At 39.0% G+C, this 21,436-nt stretch overlaps 2 protein-coding genes across 13 annotated transcripts in view; one reads left to right on the top strand and one right to left on the bottom strand.

Moving 5' to 3' along the window:
• MBTD1 (mbt domain containing 1) overlaps positions 1 to 14,268 on the bottom strand; it is a 55,528-nt gene extending 41,260 nt beyond the window's left edge. For 3 of the 11 annotated variants that reach the window (XM_058560642.1, XM_058560643.1, XM_058560652.1), the window contains exon 1: positions 13,497 to 13,689. In XM_058560642.1, the coding sequence (XP_058416625.1) occupies positions 13,497 to 13,517 (21 nt within the window). In that variant the 5' untranslated portion in view covers positions 13,518 to 13,689. Of the gene's footprint in view, positions 1 to 8,689; positions 8,789 to 12,805; positions 12,870 to 13,496; positions 13,690 to 13,781 lie in introns of those variants that run through there. The other 8 variants (XM_058560645.1, XM_058560644.1, XM_058560647.1 and 5 more) reach the window with 8 other exon arrangements.
• The window catches only part of UTP18 (UTP18 small subunit processome component), a 42,917-nt gene continuing 35,667 nt past the window's right edge, over positions 14,187 to 21,436 (top strand). The window contains exons 1-4 of one of the 2 annotated variants that reach the window (XM_058560655.1): positions 14,187 to 14,593; positions 16,188 to 16,300; positions 18,312 to 18,410; positions 20,923 to 20,990. In XM_058560655.1, coding sequence (XP_058416638.1) covers positions 14,252 to 14,593; positions 16,188 to 16,300; positions 18,312 to 18,410; positions 20,923 to 20,990 — 622 coding nt within the window. In that variant the 5' untranslated portion in view covers positions 14,187 to 14,251. The remainder of the gene's footprint in view (positions 14,594 to 16,187; positions 16,301 to 18,311; positions 18,411 to 20,922; positions 20,991 to 21,436) is intronic. The other variant, XM_058560654.1, reaches the window with a different exon arrangement.

Genomic DNA, 21,436 nt, shown 5'->3' with positions numbered 1-21,436 from the left:
ATGGAGTTTTTTGCCATGCAATAAAAACAAATTTTTTTATGCAGCACAATTTATCAGCATTTTCTTTCATTGTACCTTGATTTTGAGTCATGGTTACAAAATTTTTCCTTATACCATGGTATAGAAAAGTTCACTCAAATTTTCTTCGGTTATTTGTATAGTTTTTTATATCTAGATCTCCGATCCGTTTGGAGTTGACTCTTATGTATGTGGTGTGAAGAACAGATCTAATATTATTTTTCCCAAATAGCTATCTAGTTTTGCCAACACCTTTTATTAAAATGTCCATTTTGTTTTAGTGATTTGAAATACCACTTTAATTAAGTACTTGCTTTCCATATGTACTTTGTCCATATCTGGACTTTATACTATTTTGTTGGTCTCTCTATTCTTGTGCCAATATCTTGCTTTTTAAATTATAGAGGCTTCCTAGTATACTCCGATAACTGGTAGGGCTAGGTTCCCCTCAAGTTCTTCCCTTTTTTTTTAAATAATTTATTTATTTATCCTCCCCCGCCAAAGCCCCAGTAGATAGTTGTATGTCATAGCTGCACGTCCTTCTAGTTGCTGTATGTGGGATGCAGCCTCAGCACGGCCGGAGAAGCGGTGCGTCGGTGCACGCCCGGGATCCGAACCCGCGCCACCAGCAGCGGAGCGCGCGCACTTAACCACTAAGCCACGGGGCCGACCCCAAGTTCTTCCCTTTAATGTTTTGATATTCTTGCATGTTTATTTTTCCAAATAAACTTCAGTATTAACTAGTTTAGCTCTATACCAAAAAAACTGCTGGTAATTTTACTGGGATCTCATTAAACTTATTAACTTAGGAAGAAGAGACATCTTCATGATGTTGAGATGTCTTAACTAAGAACAAGGGATGTCTTTCCATTTGTTTAGGTTTACCTTGTGTCTTTCAGGAATGTTTTATAGTTTGTTTCATATAGGTTTTTAAACAAGTCTTGTTGAAAGCAAATCCTTAGGAACGTATTTTATTTTTTGTTGCTATTGTAAATGCGATTTTCCCTTTTGTTATATTGTCTAATTATTAAGTACATAAAACTTTATTTTATATTCTGCAAGCTTGCTGAATTATTTTCAAATAGTTTTGCCATTGATTTTCTAGGGCTTTCCAGATAAACTATCATGTCACTGCAAAGACACTTCTTTCTTTCCCCATTATTATGCCTATAATTGTTTTTTCCCTACCTGTATTGGTTCAGATTTCCAGCACAACGTTAAATAGTGGAGACAATGGGCACCCTTACTTTGTTTCTCATCTTAGCGTTTCCCTATTAAGATGCTGGCTTTAGGATTAAGGTGTGTGTATGTGTGTAGATGAGTGTGCTCATCATGTTAAGGAAGGCTCTACCCATTCCTGTTTTCTCAAAAGTTTTTATTAGGAATAGGTGCTGAATTTTATCACAGACTTTTTCAGCATCTATAAAGAGAATATTCCTCTTTAGACCTATTAATATGGTGAATTATATCAACAGACCTCCCAATACTGAATTATCCTTGTATTCCTACTGTAAACTTCACTTTATCATGATATATTTTCTTAATATGGTGTTACAGATGGCACAATATTTAGGACTTGGCACTGATATTCAAAAATATTTACCTGTAACTTTCATTTTTTGCTCTATCTTTAACAGGTTTAGAAATCGGTATTGTTCTTGCTTCATAAAAATAACTAGAAAGTTTTTCTTTATTTTCTATATTCTGAAATAATTCATGTAGCGTTGGGAATGGTGTCCGAAGGTTTCGCAGAATTCCCTTGTGAAATCACCTGGGCCTGATGTTTTGTGGGATAGCTCCTTGATAAATTTCTCTATTTCTGCTATGGAAATCGCCTGTTTTTTTCTTTTTAATCTCTAACGAGGTCAATTTTCTTAAACTGTATTTTCCTAAGAAATAATCCATTTCATCTAGGTTTTCAAGTTTGTTTGCATAGAAGTGTGCAAAATTTTCTCAATTTCCTCTGTATCAGGTTAGATTTCCCCCTTGTCATTTCTTATTTTGTATATTTGTGCTTTCTCCTTTCCCCCTTGACTAAACTAGCTAATGATTTATTTTGTCAATTTTTCCCCAAAAGTCCAGGATTGATTCATCAATTAGATGTATAGTTTTTCTGTTCAACTCATTAATTTCTACTTTTATCTTTATTATTTCCTTTTTTGTGTTTTCTTTTGGCTTATTTTGTTGTTGTTCTTCATTTTCTGAGTTGGGAATTTATTTATTTTCATTCTTTTATTTTTACTGTGTCAAAGTAAGTAGATTAGGCCCCAGATGGAGCTGCTCACGCTAAAGCCTCAAGTCAGCAAACCAAAATCTACCACATTTCCATGCTCAGCTCTCCCAGAGAAGGCAGGCCTAGGTCATTCTATCACTGCTTGCCTGCTCAGCACAAGTTACCCAACCTAGCTCTCCAAGACGTCCCTTTGCTCCATTAAGGACAGTAACCCCACTTGAACCAATCAGCAAATGCCCAGTACAACTTCCTTGTTCCTGCTCACTTTGATATATAAAAATCTTTCACCTTGTACAGCTCTTTGGAGCTCCTTCTTATCTGTTAGATTAGATACTGCCCAATTTATCAATGGCTGAATGAAGCCAATAAAATCTTTAGAGTCTACTCAGTTGAATTTTGTTCTTTAAAAATTGATGTAGGTGTTCAGGACTATGAATTTTCCTCTGCTCACTGCTTTAAATATAGTCTACAAATTCTGATAGGTAGTATTCTCATTACTGTTTAGCAACTCTGTAATTTGTTTGCATTCTCCTTTTACTCAAGAGTTTTTTTTATTTATTTTTATTTATTTTATTTTTTTCCCCCAAAGCCCCAGTAGATAGTTGTGTGTCATAGCTGCACATCCTTCTAGTTGCTGTATGTGGGATGCAGCCTCAGCATGGCTGGACAAGCAGTATGTCAGTGCGCGCCCGGGATTAGAGTTTTTTTTTTTAATTGAGACAATTTTAAATGCATATCAAGATGTATAACTTTTCTGTCATTCTAGGAAGCTCCTTTATGTCCTTTCCCAGTCAATCCCTCTCCTCCTGGCAAAAGAGTTTCTGGCACCATTGGTTAATTTTGCACATTATTTAAGATTTCACATAAATGGAATAAAACTGTATGGACATTTCTGTATCTATTTCATTCAGTGTAGTATTTTTGAGATTTTTCCACATTATAGCATGAATGAATGGTTCATTGCTTTATATTGGTGAGTAGTATTACACTTGATCAATATATTAGTTTGCTTATTCATTCTCCATCCAGATTTGACTACTATCAATAAAGCTGCTACAACATTCATTTTTTTTTTTTTCAGTGAGGAAGACTGGCCCTGAGCTAACATCTGTTGCCAATCTTCCTCTTTCTGCTTGAGGAAGATTGTCTCTGAGCTAACATCCGTGCCAATCTTCCTCTATTTTGTATGTGGCATGCTGCCACAGCATGGCTTGATGAGCAGTGTATAGGTCCGTGTCTGGGATCCGAACCCACAAACCCTGAGCTGGTGAAGCGGAGCACGCGAACTTAATTACTATGCCACAGGGCCGGCCCTGCTATGACATTCTTGTACAAGGCTCTCTAACATATAATTGGTTGCTAAAGTTCAAGGTAGAAATGCCTTTTTGGTTTTTTTTTGTTTGTTTTCTTGTATGGGACCTACCGATGTTTTCCTAATATATGAATAATTTTTGTGAATATTCTGTATTTGAAAGAGTGTACCTTCTCTATTATTAGGATGGAGTGATGGATATATATACGAAGATCTGCCTTATTATGCTGTTTAGATCTTTTATATCCTTATTTTTTGCCTACTACATCCATCTTATGCTAAGTGTGTTGAAGTCTCCAATTTTTAGTGTTTCTTTTTACTACTCACATTTCTTAGTCTCTGCTTTATACGGATTATTGAGGTGTTATGTGGTGCATGTATATTTATAACTGTTATATCTTTGTTGTGAACTGTGCTTTTTTTTAGCATTATAAACTGTCCTCCTTTGCCTTGTTTAATGCTTTTTGGTTTGACTTCTACCTTGGTATCAGCATTGCCAATCCTGTTTTCTTATTATTTCTTTTTGCTGGTATATCTTTGTCCATCCCTTTATTTTTAGCTGTTTTAAGGGCCTTTATATGTTATGAAGTTGGGTTTTGATTGTTGCGCCAATTTGAAAATCTTTTTCTTTTAATTGGTGAGAGAATCCTCAATGATATGACTGGTACATTTCAATTGTCTTTTTTTTTTAATTACTGTGTGCATTACATAATATTTATCATGTGATTTTTTTTAACTTCATGATGGTTTTCTTTGGTCTTTTAAAATTTTTTCCTTATTTTGTACTTTTTCTTCTAGTGCTTATCTTTGAATTAATATCTTTTATAGTTCCAGGTTATCTTTTTTCTTACCTAACCTTTTCTGTCTTTCAGTTTCAGACAGTATCCTTTGAATCCCTCATAACAGCTAAACTATAGTCATTAATCTTATTCTAGTTCTTCCTTGTCTTTTCCTTTCCCCTCCCATATTTTTTAGTTGCATTCTTTTTATTTTGGCAGAACATATAAGATTTATGTACTATTCTTCTACCTATGTCCCTACTCCTGGTTTTAATAGTTCAAAAAGATATATGAAATACTGTCACCATCTTTTTGCAGAAAATTTCCCAAACACCTCTTTTAGATGAAGCTCCTCCTTTAACAGTTTCCTCAGGAAGGGCTAGTGAGTACAGTACTCCCTGAGTTCCTGGCATGTTCAAAACCGTTTTTATATAGTCTTGACACCTGAAGGACAGTTGACAGGACATAAAATCTTTGGTTTTCTTTCCTTATGCTGCTCCACTATTGTCCTGCTTTGTCTGTTGCTTTTAAGAAATCCAATACCAATCTAATTCTCTGGCCTTTGTAAATCACTTTATCTTTGTGCCTGGAAGCCCTGAGAATTTTTCTATATCTTTGAAGTTGTATAGCTTTACTAGAATCATCCTGGAGTTTACCTTCTGGTATGAACTTTTGATGTACATATTCAGGTCTTTTATTTCCAGAGAGTTTTCTTGCATTAAAGCTTTAAAAATTATAGTTTTATTCTTTTCCCTTCTTGAGGGGCATGAATCACACATTAGACTCTTTGGATCTATCTTCCATTTAAACTCTCAATTAAAAAAAATGAATCCCATTTTCATTCTCTTGTTTTCCTGCTTTTCTTCAATGTCTTTTATTATATTTGCATTAGAATCTATTGTTCAGTGGGAACCATACAACTCAGTCTTTGTTTCTAACACAATTTTGTTTTTTCCTTCTCTTTTCTAAGTTTAATCTACTCTGACTTTATTTCTTCCTGTTTTTTGTTCCTTTCTTAGTTTTATATTTCTGATTCAAGGTGGTTTTTTTCCCCTGCCATATCTCCAAACATTGGTTTGAGGATGTTTTACTTCATTTTGAGTGTTGTCAATTTTCTTCTGCCTCACGTTTTTCTCTTTTTGGGGGTTGGGGGAAGAGATTTTCATCAGTTGAAATGCTTTGATTCACGTCCTCTGTTTTTTCTTATAATAGTTCTCCATGGATGTGGTCCATTCTTTTCTATTTCTATTCATTTCATGGTGAGAGTTCCTAGTTCAAAAATACTCTCGAGTTTATTTTCTCTTTCTTTTCCTAAAGGATTATTAATTTTTTCTTCTTCCTTCTTTCTCTTCACTTCCATGTCTCCAAGTCTCCATCCCTTCCCTATAATTTAAGGTTACCAATTATGGCACTGCTTACTTTGAAGCTCTTCTTCGGGGCTAGAGCTGTGAACTATCCAATTTCAAACCTATGTTCAGTATTTTGGAACTTAGTGTTGGATTTTTCTCTTTAAGAAATGATATTTTGTCCTTCATCTAAGTCTTCCACGCCCCTAAACTCTTTCAGTGAATCTGTTAAGCATTCCCTTTCCCACTCTTCACATCCCTGGGAATGGGCAGAAGGAGCTCACGGAATCTAATTTATTTCTTTACTTACAGGTAATTTGAAGATTGTGGTAATCTGTTTGTTAATAATGCTCAAGGCACGGGTGATGTGTGACTTATTATGTGCTCTTTGTTGGTTTTATAGGTTTATAGGAAGGTGGGTGGGAAAACTGGATCAGGCTGCTGCCATTGTTCTCCAGACCTGGAAGTCTTACATATATATTTCAGTAATATATTAGAATATATTATTTTAGAAATGTGGCTTTTGCCATTTTTTGCAACACTTCACCTGTTATCATTAGATCCACTTTTTATATCATGTTTTCCAGAGTAAGTCTTCATCATCATCATCTAATTTGGTTTAGAAACACATTTTGCACTATAGTTTATTTGTAAATTCCATAATATCCTCTTATCAGACTACTTTTGCTAGTGATTTGTAAAAGGTCTTTTATGATATTAATACAACTAACATTCATAGATGCTTAGTATGTGCTAGGCACACTTTGAGCACATAAGGTGTAGTAATGCATCTCTTCCTTACAACTATCATTACTCTCACTTTACAGAGGAGGAAGCAGAAGCTCAAACAGGCTAAGCAACTTGCTCGAGGTCACACAGCTAAAATGAACACTGGCAATATGAATCAAGAGAATAATCTTAAATCTATGTTAAATTTTAACCTCCTTTCTCTTTTTTTCTTAATTATGGTTCTGTCAGCTAACTTCTGAAAGTATAGAAAACAAGAATCAAAACTGTTTCAGGTAATGTGCTTTGTTGGACACTTTTTAAAATAAAACTGAGAAATCATGTTAGGTGACTATTTAAGGCCTTGAATATAAGGTGAAGGGATGATTGCAGGTGAGGAAACCTCACCTAATATTAGGGCACATGTGGTAATTTCTCATCCACCACAGAGGAAGTCAAAAGATATTATCTAAAATTCATACACTGAGTAAGGTAAGCCTAATATTTAGAATTACGGAGATAGACACTAGATGAAAAAGCTAAAAAAATTAAAAGTAGTTGTGGCATGAGAACTGAACTGGGAAGAGAAAAAGACTGCTGCAAGGGATCTGTTTTTGGAGGTATTTTTATCATTGCTTAACATTGTACTATCAAATGTACATATTACTTTTATGAAAATAAAAGTTAATTTTTATAAAGTATAAACTACCTTTTTAAAATTCATTAAAATGGTAAAGATTGAGATTGATGGTATCTGGCATTGGCAAATTTACGTGTGGGAGAAATAGCACTCATATACACTCGGTAGGAAGGCCAATTTATGCCATCTTTTTGGAAGGCAATTTGACATTACTTATGAAAACAAACAAAAAAATGAGTATTCCTTTTGACCAGGTAATTCCACTTTAAGGAATCTGTCCTTCAGAAATACTGACAGGACACAAGAATCCACATGGAAGGATGTGTTTTGCAGTGATAATGTAATAGTACAAAAAAACCTGGAGGCAATCTAACCATCAGTAGGAGAATGATTAGCAATAGGTAAAATACTGAGTGAAAAAAGTAAATTACAAAATATGAATAGTATGACTTTTTATTAAAAGAAACAATATATGCTGGTATATGCACAGAATGATATATCTATGTTTGTTTCTATATGCATTTAGAAAGATCCTAGAGGGACTAGCTAAACTATTAACAGTTGGGTGAAAATGGGGTGGGAGGATAATTTTAACTTTTCTATATTCTTCATCTTCTTTTTTAAAACAGCAAATGTGTAATACTTCTGTAATGAAAAATAAAAATAACCTCAAAAAAGAGGTTTTTATAGTGACAAAATGTAAGGAGTCACAAACCACAGAAGAGTTTCATTTCTCTACTGTAAGTGTCACCCTGATGAACCTTCCTCCCTATAAAATCCATAAAAGAATTAAAAGGTGTAACCATTAACTTACTGGAATAATCAGCCAGAAGTTCCAATAAAAATGTAAACTTTTCTAGGAGAAATTTTACAGAAAATATGTGAGATTCTAAATGCAAACAAGTATAAATATGCAACCAAGTAATAACACTATAATTTCAATATGGATAAATTCATCAAAAGTTAACCAACTCTCCATCATTCAAACCAATAGGGGGCAGTGGCCCATACACTTTTCAAAGGTTTATATTTACTCACGGAATATAAGTTTCCTAAAACTTTAAATCTGAAAGTTGTATGTGTGAACTCACAAAGTTCAAAATAAGAATTAACAGACATTCTATGATGACTGGACTCAGCAGGAGCTAGAGATCTACTTAGCTCTTGCCGGTCTTGTCCTCGTTCCAGCATCAGGATGGAAAGCACAGTCTGGCATAGTGATACATTTCACTGTCCTCACCAGAAATACCTTCATTCTTTCTAAGCTTATATTAGGAGAAGAGTAAATTGTAAGGATTTGGGATTACTGGGTTTTTGTTTCCCACAAATTCAACATGAAAGAAAGAATAAAGTCATGTCAATGATACAATCAAGAGGAAAGCAAAAGCAATAATATCCTGAATAACCACCCAGAGAGACTGAAAAGTACCAAGGAATGACAGGAGAGAACCATGTTCTACACATTCTAAGATTTAAAGCAACAGTGAGCAAAGGGAAGCTATTCTCTGATCTATAAGAAATAAAAATTTCTACCTCTTTGGGTTCAAGTTCTGGTTCTATCACTTCGGACTTTGGATATAACAATTACTTGGTTCTCAGTTTCCCTCTCTTCTAAATAAGGAAAACATCACTTACCACACAGGAAGGATGTATGATAAAATAAAATAATTCACATGAACGGGCTTTCAGTTCTTCAGAAGAAAGCTATGAATCCTTAAGTATGAACCTGAAAAGCTAATTAAAAATAAGATGACCATGTCAAAATTAAGTCTGAAACACAGTGGCCTAGAGCATCTTTAAGGTCATTATCAGCTACCAATTCTACCCCACATAACAGAATTCATACTAAGGCTGGGACTGCAGTGCAAATGTAGTTTGTGCAATCAAACTAGATCATTTATTATAATGTTAATATAGTGACAATATGTTAAACAGATTATTCAGTGATACAACCTAAATACACTGATGTAAAATGATGATATTCTCTTGGTGTTTATCTTTTAAAAATATATTTGGAGCCATTGCTCAAAAGATACACAATGATTGAACGATAATAACTATAGGGTATTGATGCAACAATTAAAATAAGGTAAAACATATACGTGTACACAAGGGGGGTATTTCTCTGGTGTATAAAATAATCTGAAACTAGCTAATTAAACTTCCAAAGTCTAAAAGTAAAGTAATAGATGGCAGTATCCAATATTTATTGAGCAATATATACAAATCATTATGCTAAGCACCAGAAAGACAAAAAAGTGCTAGATTTAATATGCATGCCCTATGACTAGACTGTAAACGATGACCAAATAGTTCGGAGGACAAGAAATCACTAAATTAACTAATGAACACTGTATACAACCAGCTCTCTACGAAGAGAAGTAGGAATTAGAAAATACAGTGAAAAGGGAAAAAGAAAAAGGGATTCTGGGACGATATCTTAACATTTTAATTACCATTTACAGCAGCTTACATTTTCTTATACAGTGGTCATCACACCTGACTGGAGGGACCTTGGGATGGAGGCAAGGCTCATGTTTGGCCTATATTTTAGATGAGGAAAATGAAGCTCCAAGAGATGAGCCAACTTGCCCAAGATCACAGGTCAGGAGTTGGCAGAGCTAGAGCCTGGCCAGTTTGCCAACTCTGTCCAGAGCTCATTTCTACTACACCAAATTTTAAGTTATCAATACTAAAGTGAGAACCAGAGGGGAGCCCAGAAATCTTCTAATGCAGTGTTTCCCTAACCAATCTGATAAAATACTTTCCAGGGCCTGCATTAAAAACATAGATTCCCAGAGGCAGCCCTGATGGCCTAGTGGTTAAAGTTCGGTGCAGCCTGGGTTTGGTTCACAAGGGTGGAACCACACCACTCGTTTGTCAGTAGCCATGCTGTGGTGGTGGCTCACACAGAAGAACTAGAAGGACTTACAACTAGAATATACAACTATGTACTGGGGCTCTGGGGAAAAACAAAACACAAAAAAAGAACACAACACAGATTCCCAGGCCCCACTGCAGACCTCTGAATGGTAACCTCCAGGGGAAAGGTTTGTATTTTTACAAGCGCCCCAGGAGGAGACTCTAGCGATTAGTTAAGCTTGGAAAATACCTGTTCTCTATCTGCATGTCCAATACGGCAGATACGTGGCTACTGAAATTCACACTGATTAAATCAATGATAATAATAATAGAAAAATTGAGTTCCTCAGTCAACACTAGCTACCTTTTAAGCGCTCAATAGCCACATGTGGCTACTGGCTACCTTACTGGACAGCACAATGATGGACATTTCCATCATTGCAGGAAGTTCTACTGGACAATGCTGATTCTAGACCAAGCCTTCAACTGTGAGGAAGAGAAAACTGAGGCACAGGATCTTGTCCAACAAGTGCCAGGAAGCTAGTTAGTGGCAGAACTGAAACTCTATACTAGTCTCCCAGTGCCCCTCTTTCTATATCACTCCATTCCACCTCAATTCAGGGTGTATTCAAATGGAATTATTTCCTTTCCACTCTTGCTTATGGGTTCCAGCAAAGCAAGAAGAGACATTCTAAATTTATGCGGAAAAAATTCTAAAAAAAAAAGGTTTATTAAAAAATCATGATTAAATCTAAACCAATCTGCCATCTCGGTATAAAATTAAAGGTAACCTTGGACAGTTAAGAATACCCTGGTGTTAGCAGGCATATCTTAGCTTGTTTTAACTATTTTAAGTCCTTCCTCTTCTTTGTCCTGATGTTTTTATCTTTCTCTTGGATTTGAAATCCTGAAACTAATGATACATTTTTAACTGGTTTACCTTAAAACTATAAATGTGAAAAGGTTAAATCTTATTTAGCAAACATTTTAAGGATGAAAAATAGAGAAACAAAGAGCAACCAAAAGGATAGTGACTTGTCTAATTTTAGAATGTGGTCACTCAAACTACTGAGTACTTGTGGCTCATAGTAATTTAGTGGTTTAGTATTTATGACATTAATATGCTGTTTTCACGTCTAAGCTATAGTTTTACCTTTTTTTCACTACTATGTTATATTCTAAAACAACTTAAATTGCTTTAATTTCCAGTGTAACTGAAGGATTAGAAGCATTTGAACATCTAGGACAGTTTAGACACTAATCAGGTCAACATATAACCAGCCATAAAAACTATAACACTGTCTTCTTTAAAAATAAAACCAGTTGTTCCTGTCTAGTACCTTTAGAATGCAAATGTCTCCAAAGTCAGTCAACTTAAGTCATGACAGTTCATGTTTAAAGTAAGCAGGAAAATAACTTGGAACTCATTAATTACAGCTTTAAAGACAGAATTATACAGCTCTATCAGTTTTTTCAGTATCCAGTATTCATTTCCACGTTACATTCCAGTGACTAGATTTAGAGGAAATATTATAAGTCAAAGTTTGTATAAAATTAAAAATTGGATGTTAAAAAACATGGTCCAACATAACATACTTATGAACAGATACTTATTCAAGATAGTTTTTGCCATAATTTGCAAGGCACCAGAAGCCTTGAGGATGGGGTTTTATATAAATAGAAGCTACTTGTTATTCAGAGGAGGTGGTGCAAAAAAAGACAGCTATTTTCTTTCTAAACACTCATTGGTGTTGAGGTAAACAAACAGGGAAAAAAAAAAATACAGCCTAAGCACACTAGAGCAGAGCAACAGTCTCTAAGTCATAAACGGGAGAGAGAAAAAAAGGCCTCTGCTCTAACATTTTAAACAGGGGACCGGGTGTTTAAACTGAAATTTATTCTCTGGCTTTTAGACCAGATTCATGACTTCTACATTTTATCTGTTATGTCTTGACTCCCACTTTACCATATTAGGAAGAAGAAACTATGTGCCCCCAAGATTCTTATACCAATAAAACTTTTGGAGGCAACGTAGCTCACCAAATGAAGGAGAACATTAGAAAAACACTAAGTGACAATAGCAAGAACCAAACTATCTCAACAACTGAGTGATAAATACTGGTGTTACTAATGTAAGGAGCATGAAAAACATTGCAAACTCTAAGCAACTACTAAAGTGTTACAAAAATTCCAAATCTCCTAAGAGTTAAAAAAAAAAAAGAAAAGAAAAGAAAAGAAAGAAACGAAAGCATTGTGAAGGAGGGGCCCTGAGAAGGAAGTCCAGCTTGAAAGGAACACATAGGTCAAGAAGGGGAAGGAGGAGCACTTCTACTGACCGTCCCTCTACCAGGACATGCTTCTAACAGCTTCAGTACTATCCCCAAGAGGCAATTTTAGGCATCCTTAGGGAGCGATTTAGGCAACAGGCAAATGTGCTTTCAGACACAAGAACTATACAGATGATGCTGAAATTTCTAACCTGGAAAACATGCACTAGCGAGAGAAAACAGCCACGAAATCCCAGACCGTAATTCCCAAGCTTCCTGTTGAAAAATAGCGGTTCTCAGACATATAAGCCACCACATTTGAAACTGACCCAGCAAAGTTTTCAGCTGGCCCTCACTATCTCTCAAATCCTCCTTCCTCCACTTCCCTGCTGTTCTTTCCTGGCACACAAAATATAGGCCAACGAGCAGTGGGTGGGTGAGGAGGATGTGAGAGAAAATTTGAGAAGTAAAAAACGGAGCAACTTAACAAGCACATGAATGAGACTGAAGGGTCTAATAAGGGCAGACAAACAACGAGAACAACTGAAAAACGCACTGGGTTTCCTGGGCAGCAGTGAAAGCTCAGTGTTTGTAGGGTTTAAGCAGAGGCCAGACTACCTACCACTTGTCAGAGAGGCTGCAGAGGGGACGGCTGCTTTGGGTGACCTCTAATGTCTCTTCCGACTCTGAAATGTTAGGATTCTTATTTCACACAAGAGAACGCAACGGTCATAGAAGCCCACCGACTTAGAACCCTGTTAAATAAGCGGCCCAGGCGGCTGCTTCCTAAACACCACTCCCACCTCTCCCTCCCACATCTGCCCACCCCGCCCCCTTTCAAGATTTCCACCTCCACGTGCAAAATGCCTCGCAGCACTCGCCCCAAAGCGGACAGGCGCCTTCCCCTGCAAAGCACCAAAACTATGACCCCCTGGGGGAAGTGAGAACACTCTCCCACCCTGGGTGGCAAAAAAGGAAAAGTCTCAAATCCAGCCTTTCCCCCCCGAGCCAGAGCTGAAGGGGTAGGGGAGGCGGGACGCAGAGAAAAACTTTCTTCTAAAATTTTTCTTCCAGAGAGTGGAGGGGGTTAGAGAGAACCCCGACGAGTCCGGGGCTGAAAGGGTGGGGGGAGGGGAACCCCTGAATCGTTTAACGGCCGGTAGGGGGAGGGGGGCTCCGGAGATGGAGGGGGCGTGAGATGGAGAAGCAGGCCTGGGAGCGGGGTCAGGGAGCTGCAGGGGTTCCTGGGGGTCGGGAGCTGCAGGCGTCCCCCCCACCTGGCACACAAAGCGGCTGCCGCGCTCGGCTCTCACCAGATCCTTTGTGTTTTCCATCAGGGCCTCATGGGTAGGGGTTGTCCGTGCTCCCCGGGCCAGCGGCGCCCCCTCCCCGAGCTGGGGGCAGGCGCCTCTCCCCGGGACTACGGCGACTACAGGGGGCCCCCGGTTGGGCCCAGACCGGTGGCGGCTGCGGCAGCCCCCGGATTTCCCCCCTTTAACTCGGGTGGCCCCAGGATATCAACAACATTAGCATAGCCCTCCCTCCCCAGCGCGCCTGCGCCGTGACCCGCGCCCCGATTGGCCCACTTCCCTACATACCCTCCTCTCTCTCTTCCAGCGTGGGACCCTCTGCAGGCTCCGTACTCCAAGGGCCGTACCAAGACGAAGGGGGGGGAAAGGCAATTGGGGCTCGTGTTAAGTCGACTGGTTAACAAGTCAGGAGGAGGAGCAGAAGTTTCGCGCGATCATCTCAGTTTATACTCTGGCTTGCTTGTGCTCCTTTCAATCAGCTGCAGCTGCGACGATGTGTTGGAAAAAATTTTCCACTCCGCTCACGCCGCTTCCCCCTCCACCCGGAAGATTGGTCCTCCCGGAGGAACTCCCATACGGGGAGGGGCACGTGAGGAGAGTGGGCGTTACGTAGGGAAGAGAGTGCTGGTCACGTGGTAGCAGGCTGCGCAGGCTCCTTCCGGCCCCCCGGGGCCTCAGCCGCCGCGGACAGGGAGGCGCCTCGGCGCACGCGCAGTGAGGTTCCACGTGAGCTCCTGCGTTTCTTCTCAAACCCAACGATGCCGCCGGAACGGAGGAGCCGAACGAGACTGGACCGAAGAACCGGAGCGAGGCCGGACCGGAAGACCCGAATGAGGCCGGACCGCAGAACCGGAGCGGGGCCAGGCGGGCCTCCCCGAAAGGCTGCTCCTTCATCCCAGCGGAAACCGCCGGCTCGGCCGAGCGCAGCGGCCGCTGCGATGGCAGTCGCGGCGGCGGAGGAGGAGAGACGGCTCCGGCAGCGGAACCGCCTGACGCTGGAGGAGGACAAGCCGGCCGTGGAGCGGTGCCTGGAGGAGCTGGTCTTCGGCGACGTCGAGGACGACGAGGACGCGCTGCTGCGGCGTCTGCGAGGCCCGCGGGTGAGGGAGGCCGCGGCGCGCGGGCTGGGCGCGCTCGGGCGGGGCGCGCGGTGGGCGGCGAGCCTCCGGGGGCGGAGTCTGGGCGACCTGCGGCGCCGGGGAGCCTCAGGTGGGAGGGAGCCCGAGAACGCGGGCGCCGGGGATGCCAGAGTGAGTCTCCGGAGGGCGGGGACCGCGCCTTTCTCCGCCCCCGGGTGAGCCGCCGCGCCTGGTATGCAGCAGGCGCTCAACACGTCTTTGTTTCGCGAACTGTGGTCGTGAGCATCTTTCGCGTTCAGCTCCCCCATCCTTACTCCGAAGGGTTTCTTCCCTCGTGGTTGTTCGATCACCTGCATCAATATCTTGCCGTGATTCGGGAGTTCCGCTTCATTTGTAGAATCGGAATTTGCGGGCGCGGGCCTGGGAATCTGCGTTTTAACCATCTCCCCAAGTCTCGCCAGCTTTTGAGAATGACCGTGTGCTTATTTGTCTATTCAACGAATATTTGTGAGCCCGCTGGGTGCCAGATACTTTTTTTGGCGATGAAAATCCTGCGTAATTGATTATAATTTTTCTACTCTTTCTATCACCCCTTGTATCTATACGTGGCTTTTCTTCCAAGGTAGGGAGTCCCAGGCATTGTTCTAGGCACTGGAGGAGACACAGTAATAGACCAAAATCCCTGCTTATGTACTAGTTGCAAAGGCAGAAGATAAAGGAGATAAGTAAAAATCATTATGTCAGTGGCAAGTGCTTAAGACAGAAAGAAAGCATTGGGGAAAGGGAGCTAAGTGTGTGTTGAGGAGGCTTGTGAAATTTCATGTAGGGTGGTCAGGCAAAGCCTCGCTGAGAATGACTCAGTTTGGTAAATGAAGGCGGACCTAGCAAGTATCAACTGATTGCCAGAACCTCCTTTGGTGCTTATGGGAGAAGCTGCAGAAATCTAGTTGGGAGATAGAGAAGAACTACTGGACTGTGTGACAGTTTCCTAGTCAGGAAAACGGTCTATGAGAGGTGGAATTTGTTGGGTTTTGAAGGATCGTAGGTCTTTAATAGAGTAGGTAGAAATCATCGTGTGGTTTTGGGAAAGATCAAGCATGTTTCAGGGGATGTTCTGTGGTCTGGATTTAGATTTGATTGTACAGTATAAAGTTTCTTAAGGAGGTAGGGGGTCAAGAACTTAAGAAAAATGGAGATGTGTGTCTAAGAATATGAAATCCTAATTAATTATGACATTCAATCATGTTATTTTGTCTTGGATGCTAGTTTGCCTCTGGTCCCGTAATTTCTGCAGTTGTGGATTTTTTCCTGCTCCTTCATCTGTCTGCTTACCTTTTGTTGTTTTTGTCTTACTTGGTGTTTTCCTTTGAGCATGTTGACATTCTCTCCCTGACTGTTCCCTCTTACCTCGCCTGTCCAGCGTGTGGTGACATTCTCTAGTCTCCTCATTTTGTCTTCTGCCTCCAGCATTTGCTGTGGTGGCATTCTGTCCCATTATTTCATGAGAGGGCTGTAAAAAACAGAGCATTCTGTAAGCTATCTTAACTACAAAATGTGTCTGTCTGCCACCACAGGATATGAAAAACAGTGCTTGAGGGGGTTTTGTCTTCTCTAGGTTGAAGTACAGGAAGACTCAGGTGACTCGGAAGTGGAGAATGAAGCAAAAGATAATTTTCCACCTCAGAAGAAGCCGGTTTGGGTGGATGAAGAAGATGAAGATGAGGAAATGTAAGTTGCATAATTTTTCTTCCAGAATCCCTGTGGGTACTTTAAAAGTTATTTTGCAGGTTTTAAAAAAGTTCTTTTTAAGAATATGCGATTATGTGAAGATTTGAAAAATACTGGAAAGTATGGAAAAGTCATTCATAATCCCACCGCTGAGGTAGAACCACTGATAGCATGTTGGCATACTTCTCTTCCCGTCTTTTCAGTGCGGTATAGAATAGCTAGGACAGCAGTGTTTGCTGTCAGACCTGAGTTTGCCTCCCAATTTGGCCAGTTCCTAACTGACTGTGGGCATGTTTAGAATCTCTGTTTTCTTGTTTGTAAAATAGAGGTAATAATAGTGACTATGTCAGAAGGCTCTTGAGATTAAATGAAATAGTGTATGTAGAGCTCTTTGCACGATGCCTGAAACCGAGAAAAGGCTAAAAAAAAGTTAGCTAGCGCACACAGTATGTACTTTAATAGATGAGAATCTACTGTATTGCAAGCATTTCTCCTGCTTTTAAAAAAAAGCCTCTATCAACATTTTTAAATGAGTGTATTATTGTCCATTGTATGAATTAACCATAATTTATATAGCTGTTGTTGGACAGATGTTCTGATATTTCTCTTTAATAAATTAATGATGAGATAAACATCTTTATGCATAAACCTTTTTCCACTTTTCTAATTATTTCTTTAAGAAAGATTCTTTGAGGTGGAAATACTTAATCAAAGAGCACAGACATTTTTCAGGCTCTTGATAAATACTGCCAGATTGACCATGAGGTTCTACCAGTTGACCTTCCCACTGAAAGGTTTGCCTTTTCACTCCGTTCTTATAAGCAATGATTTATCTTTCTTCAGACTTTGTCGGTTTAAGGGGTGGGAGATAGCTACCTAATTTGTGTTGAGAAAACATTTTTGTTATTAGTCATTGGTATTTATTAAAAGTATTCTCTATTATGTCTTTGATTATTGGAGACTGTTACTTTTTATTTATTTTATTTTTTAAGTAAAATTGTATGTATTTAAGGTGTACAACATGATTTGCTCTACATATACATAGTGAAATTATTATTACAGCAAGCTAATTAACATATCTATCTCCTCACATAGTTACTATTTTTATTTGTGGTTAGAGCACCTGAAATCTACTTTCTTAGCAGATTTCCAGTATACAATATAGTATTAACTATAGTCATGCTGCTGTACATTAGATTTCTAGACTTATTCATCCTACATAACTGCAACTTTGTATCCTTTGACCGACATCTCCCCATTTCCCCCACCTCCCTGCCCCTGGTAACCACCATTCTACTTTCTGCTTCTGTGTAGTCTACTTTTTTTAGATTCCGTATATAAGTGAGGTCATGCAGTATCTTTCTTCTGTGTCTGTCTTATTTCACTTAGCATAATGTCCTCCAGATTCATCCATGTTGTCAAAAATGGCAGGATGAGACTGTTTCTTAATGATTGTCATATATCAGCTCCCTACATATTGAGAATTTCAAACCTTTATCTGTCAAATTTATTGCAGGTTTTCTCCCAGCTTTCTGTTTGCCTTTTAATTTTGTTTTTAATATTTGACATTCAGAATATTTACGTTTTTATATAGTCAAATTTATGAATCTTTTCTTTTTTTTTGCTGTTTTTAACAGTAAAAAATCCTTCATCAGAGAAAGACAAGTGTTTGCCTGTATTTTTCCTTCATAGTATTTTAAGATTTGGTTGTTATGTATTTAACTCTTTATTTTGCTTGGAATTTATTTTGGTGAATGGCATAAGCTGTGTCTAGATAAGTCATTATGAATTTGAAATGTAAGCTGTTCAAAGGGTAAACTAGATGATCTGAAATATTGGAGACTGCTTTTTGTTTTGGAAAGATTGGAGAATATGCATGTGAGATGTTCCACATCTTACAAATCTTGACCTTTATTGTTCAATTAAATGTTTTCCCAAAATATTAAAGGCACCAACTATTTACGTTGATTCTTCAAAAATCATTTAAAGCATGCTGTTCTGTTTGTTATAGGGTTGACATGGTGAACAATCGTTTTCGGAAAGATATGATGAAAAATGCCAGTGAAAGTAAACTTTCAAAAGAGGAACTTCAGAAGAGACTTAAAGAAGAGTAAGTGTCGTTTATCATGTGATTTAACCAAGAGATATTTATAACAGTAGTTTATTTCGATTCACTCAGTCTTTGGCTGTAACAGCTTCTTGGGTAGTGAGAGTTCCCTTTTGAAACAGTAAGAGCATTGCTGTTGGAAGAAATGATTAAATTTTAGTATTTTGTGGGGAGAGGGAATACAACAAGTACCAAAAAAATTTGGAAAGAACTAGTAATCCCACCACCCAAATATAATCAATGATAATATTGCTTACTTGCTGATTCATTTATATATGGTAGACCATCTCTTTCCATAACTTCTAGGCTCTTTTAGTTGAACAGAACTAGGAAATATGATGTATATTTTAAAATAATGATCTATTGATATTTCCAGTTCAAACTTAAAGATCTTTAAAAATATTTTAAAATATTTTTGTTTTTATATCGACAATGTTTTTTAATATTCTTAGAGGTTCATTGCATTATCGCTATTTTTTTAAAGTAGGTTTATTGAGGTATAAGTTACACACAGTGAAATTCACCCTTTTTAAGTCTCATTCTATGAATTTTGTTAAACACATATAGTCGTGTAAGCACCACAACAATTAAGATGTGGAATCAAAGGGCCAGGCCAGTGGGCGTAGTGGTTAAGTTCATGTGCTCTGCTTCGGTGGCCTGAGGTTCGCAGGTTCAGATTCCAGGTGCGGACCTACGCACCGCTCATCAAGCCATACTCTGGTGGTGTCCTATATACAAAATAGAGGAAGATGGCCACAGATGTTAGCTCGAGGCCAATCTTCCTCAGCAAAAAAAAAAAAAAAAAAGATGGATTCAAGATATAGAACATTGTCATCACCCTAGAAAGTTCACTTTTACCCATTTGTAGGCAACCCTGTCTCCTCAACTCTGACCCCTCCAGCCCCTGGCAACCACTGGTCTTGTTTTTGTCCTTATAGGTTTGCCTTTTCCAGCATGTCATGTAAATGAAATCATACAATATGTAGTCTTTTGAATCTGTTAAACACATTTAGTGAATATATTATTTCAGATATTGTATCTTTCAGCTTTAGAAGATGTTTTCAGCTCAAGACCTTTGTTTTGTTGTGGTTAGTTCCTATTTCCTCTCATGTTCATGCTTCCCTCAAATACTTGAATATATTTGTATTAGCTATTTCAAAGTCTTTGTGTGCTAATTCTATCATGTTTGTCGTTTCTGTGTCTGTTTCTATTGACTGATTTGTCTTCTGGTTATGGGTCATATTTTTCTGCTTCTCTGCATGTCTAGTAATTTTCCTTGGATTTTGGGCACTGTGGATGTTAAGTTGTTCAGTGTCTGGATTTTGTTTTTTGCTTTTAATGAGTGTTGAACTTTGTCTTGGCAGGTAGTTAATTGGCTTGGAGATCAGTTTGATCCCTTTAAGATTTGTTTTTAGCTTTGTTCTAGACTAGCATTTACTGTAGGCTGGTTTAGCCCCATTACTAAGGTGTGACCTTTCTGGGATCTCTACTGAATGCCCTGAGTGCTCACTAAGGCCCTTCCCTGTGACTGGTTGGGGCTTGAGTGGGCTTTGGTATTGTGCAGCTTACAGCTCCCTGGTAGTTCTTTGCCTGACCTCACGGAGTTTCATCCTATGAGTGTGCAGCTTGGTGTTCAGCAAAAGTGTCTGTGGAGTGCTGTGCGGATTTCTGGAGCTCTTTCTCTTCTCCTTCGACAGTCCACTGCCCCTCATATTCGAGTTGTCTTGGCTGCTTCAAGTGTGAGCTTTTTCTCCTTGGTTCTTTGCCGGGGTCTTATAAACATGCCTTCAGGGGAAGATCTTCGTGATGATAGGCTTACCTTGTTATTTCTCTTTTCAGGGATCACGGTCCTGTGTTGCCTGTTCTCGACCTTCTGAAAGCAGTTTCGTGTATTTTGTCCAGTTTTCTAGTTGTTTCTGGCTAGTGGGCTTAGCTTGGTGGGCTTGTCTCTACTTCTGCATTAAATAATTAAAACGACTCTTTGCACTCTTCCAGGTACCAGTCTTTCAGAATAGAACTATCATGCTTCTCCTAAAGCTTACTTTTTCCAGAACAAAACACTCATGTTTTGTATATTTGTGCCAGTCTGGTCATTTTCTTTCAGACGTGTTCTCTCGTGTACTCTGTGTGCTATAGCATTGGTTTATAAGCACAAAGAGACTTCTTTACTTGGTCCCAAGATCTGGGATGTGTTGATATGAGCAAATAAGACAACTGTGTAACTAGATGTAAGTAATTAATCATTAATTACTTACATTAATGCAAGTAAACAAATATGTATCCAGGTGTCCTGTATGCAGGCCTAGTTTAGAAGGTTGAGGTTCATGTACATTTCTAATGTAGGCAGGTCGGGACTTAGTCTGTGTGAGTAGCCCTTCTGTTCTTAAAAGATAACAACTTCTTTGGAAGAGATTCTACACATGGTCTCAAGGGTGATCTGACCTACACTCTTTAGATGTGTCAAGCTCTTTTTACATACAATGGTTACCACAAAATTTTTTTTATTTTTGATTAGATTCCAGCATGCCATGGGGGGAGTGCCTGCCTGGGCTGAGACTAAGAAGCGGAAAACATCTTCAGATGGTGAGTGTTGATACCTCTGTTTAAGGTAGTAAATAAGTCCCTAGTCCTATCCTGTTATTTGAGTTTTCTCATAAGGCTTGTTAAAACCTGGTGTTTCAAATATGTCTTTTTTTGTTTTAAGTGTCTGGTTTTGAAGTCTACCATTTCTCTGAGGGAAGCCCTTTTACAGTAGTGTAAGGTTAACTAAATAGCATATTCTCTACTGTAAGGACAATAATGGATGAGTTTTATGTTTTATCTCAACAGAATTATGTTGCATTATGGCATAGGATTAAGGGAAAATGAGTTCTTGATTCAGAGCCCCTTCTGAAGACATTGGCAGCTAATCTAGCTGTCCACTAGGAAGTGAGATGTCTTCTTAAGGAGCACATGTCAGGTCAGGCGCAGATGATTAGTCACTTTGTAAAAACTTATTTTTCAACTCCAAGTTTTAAGTTTGGCTTGTA

This window comes from Diceros bicornis, chromosome 18 (genome assembly GCF_020826845.1).
Source record: "Diceros bicornis minor isolate mBicDic1 chromosome 18, mDicBic1.mat.cur, whole genome shotgun sequence".
Classification (NCBI taxonomy): domain Eukaryota; kingdom Metazoa; phylum Chordata; class Mammalia; order Perissodactyla; family Rhinocerotidae; genus Diceros; species Diceros bicornis.
Note: the sequence above shows the minus strand (reverse complement) of the source record. Positions and strands in the feature narration are given on the sequence as shown.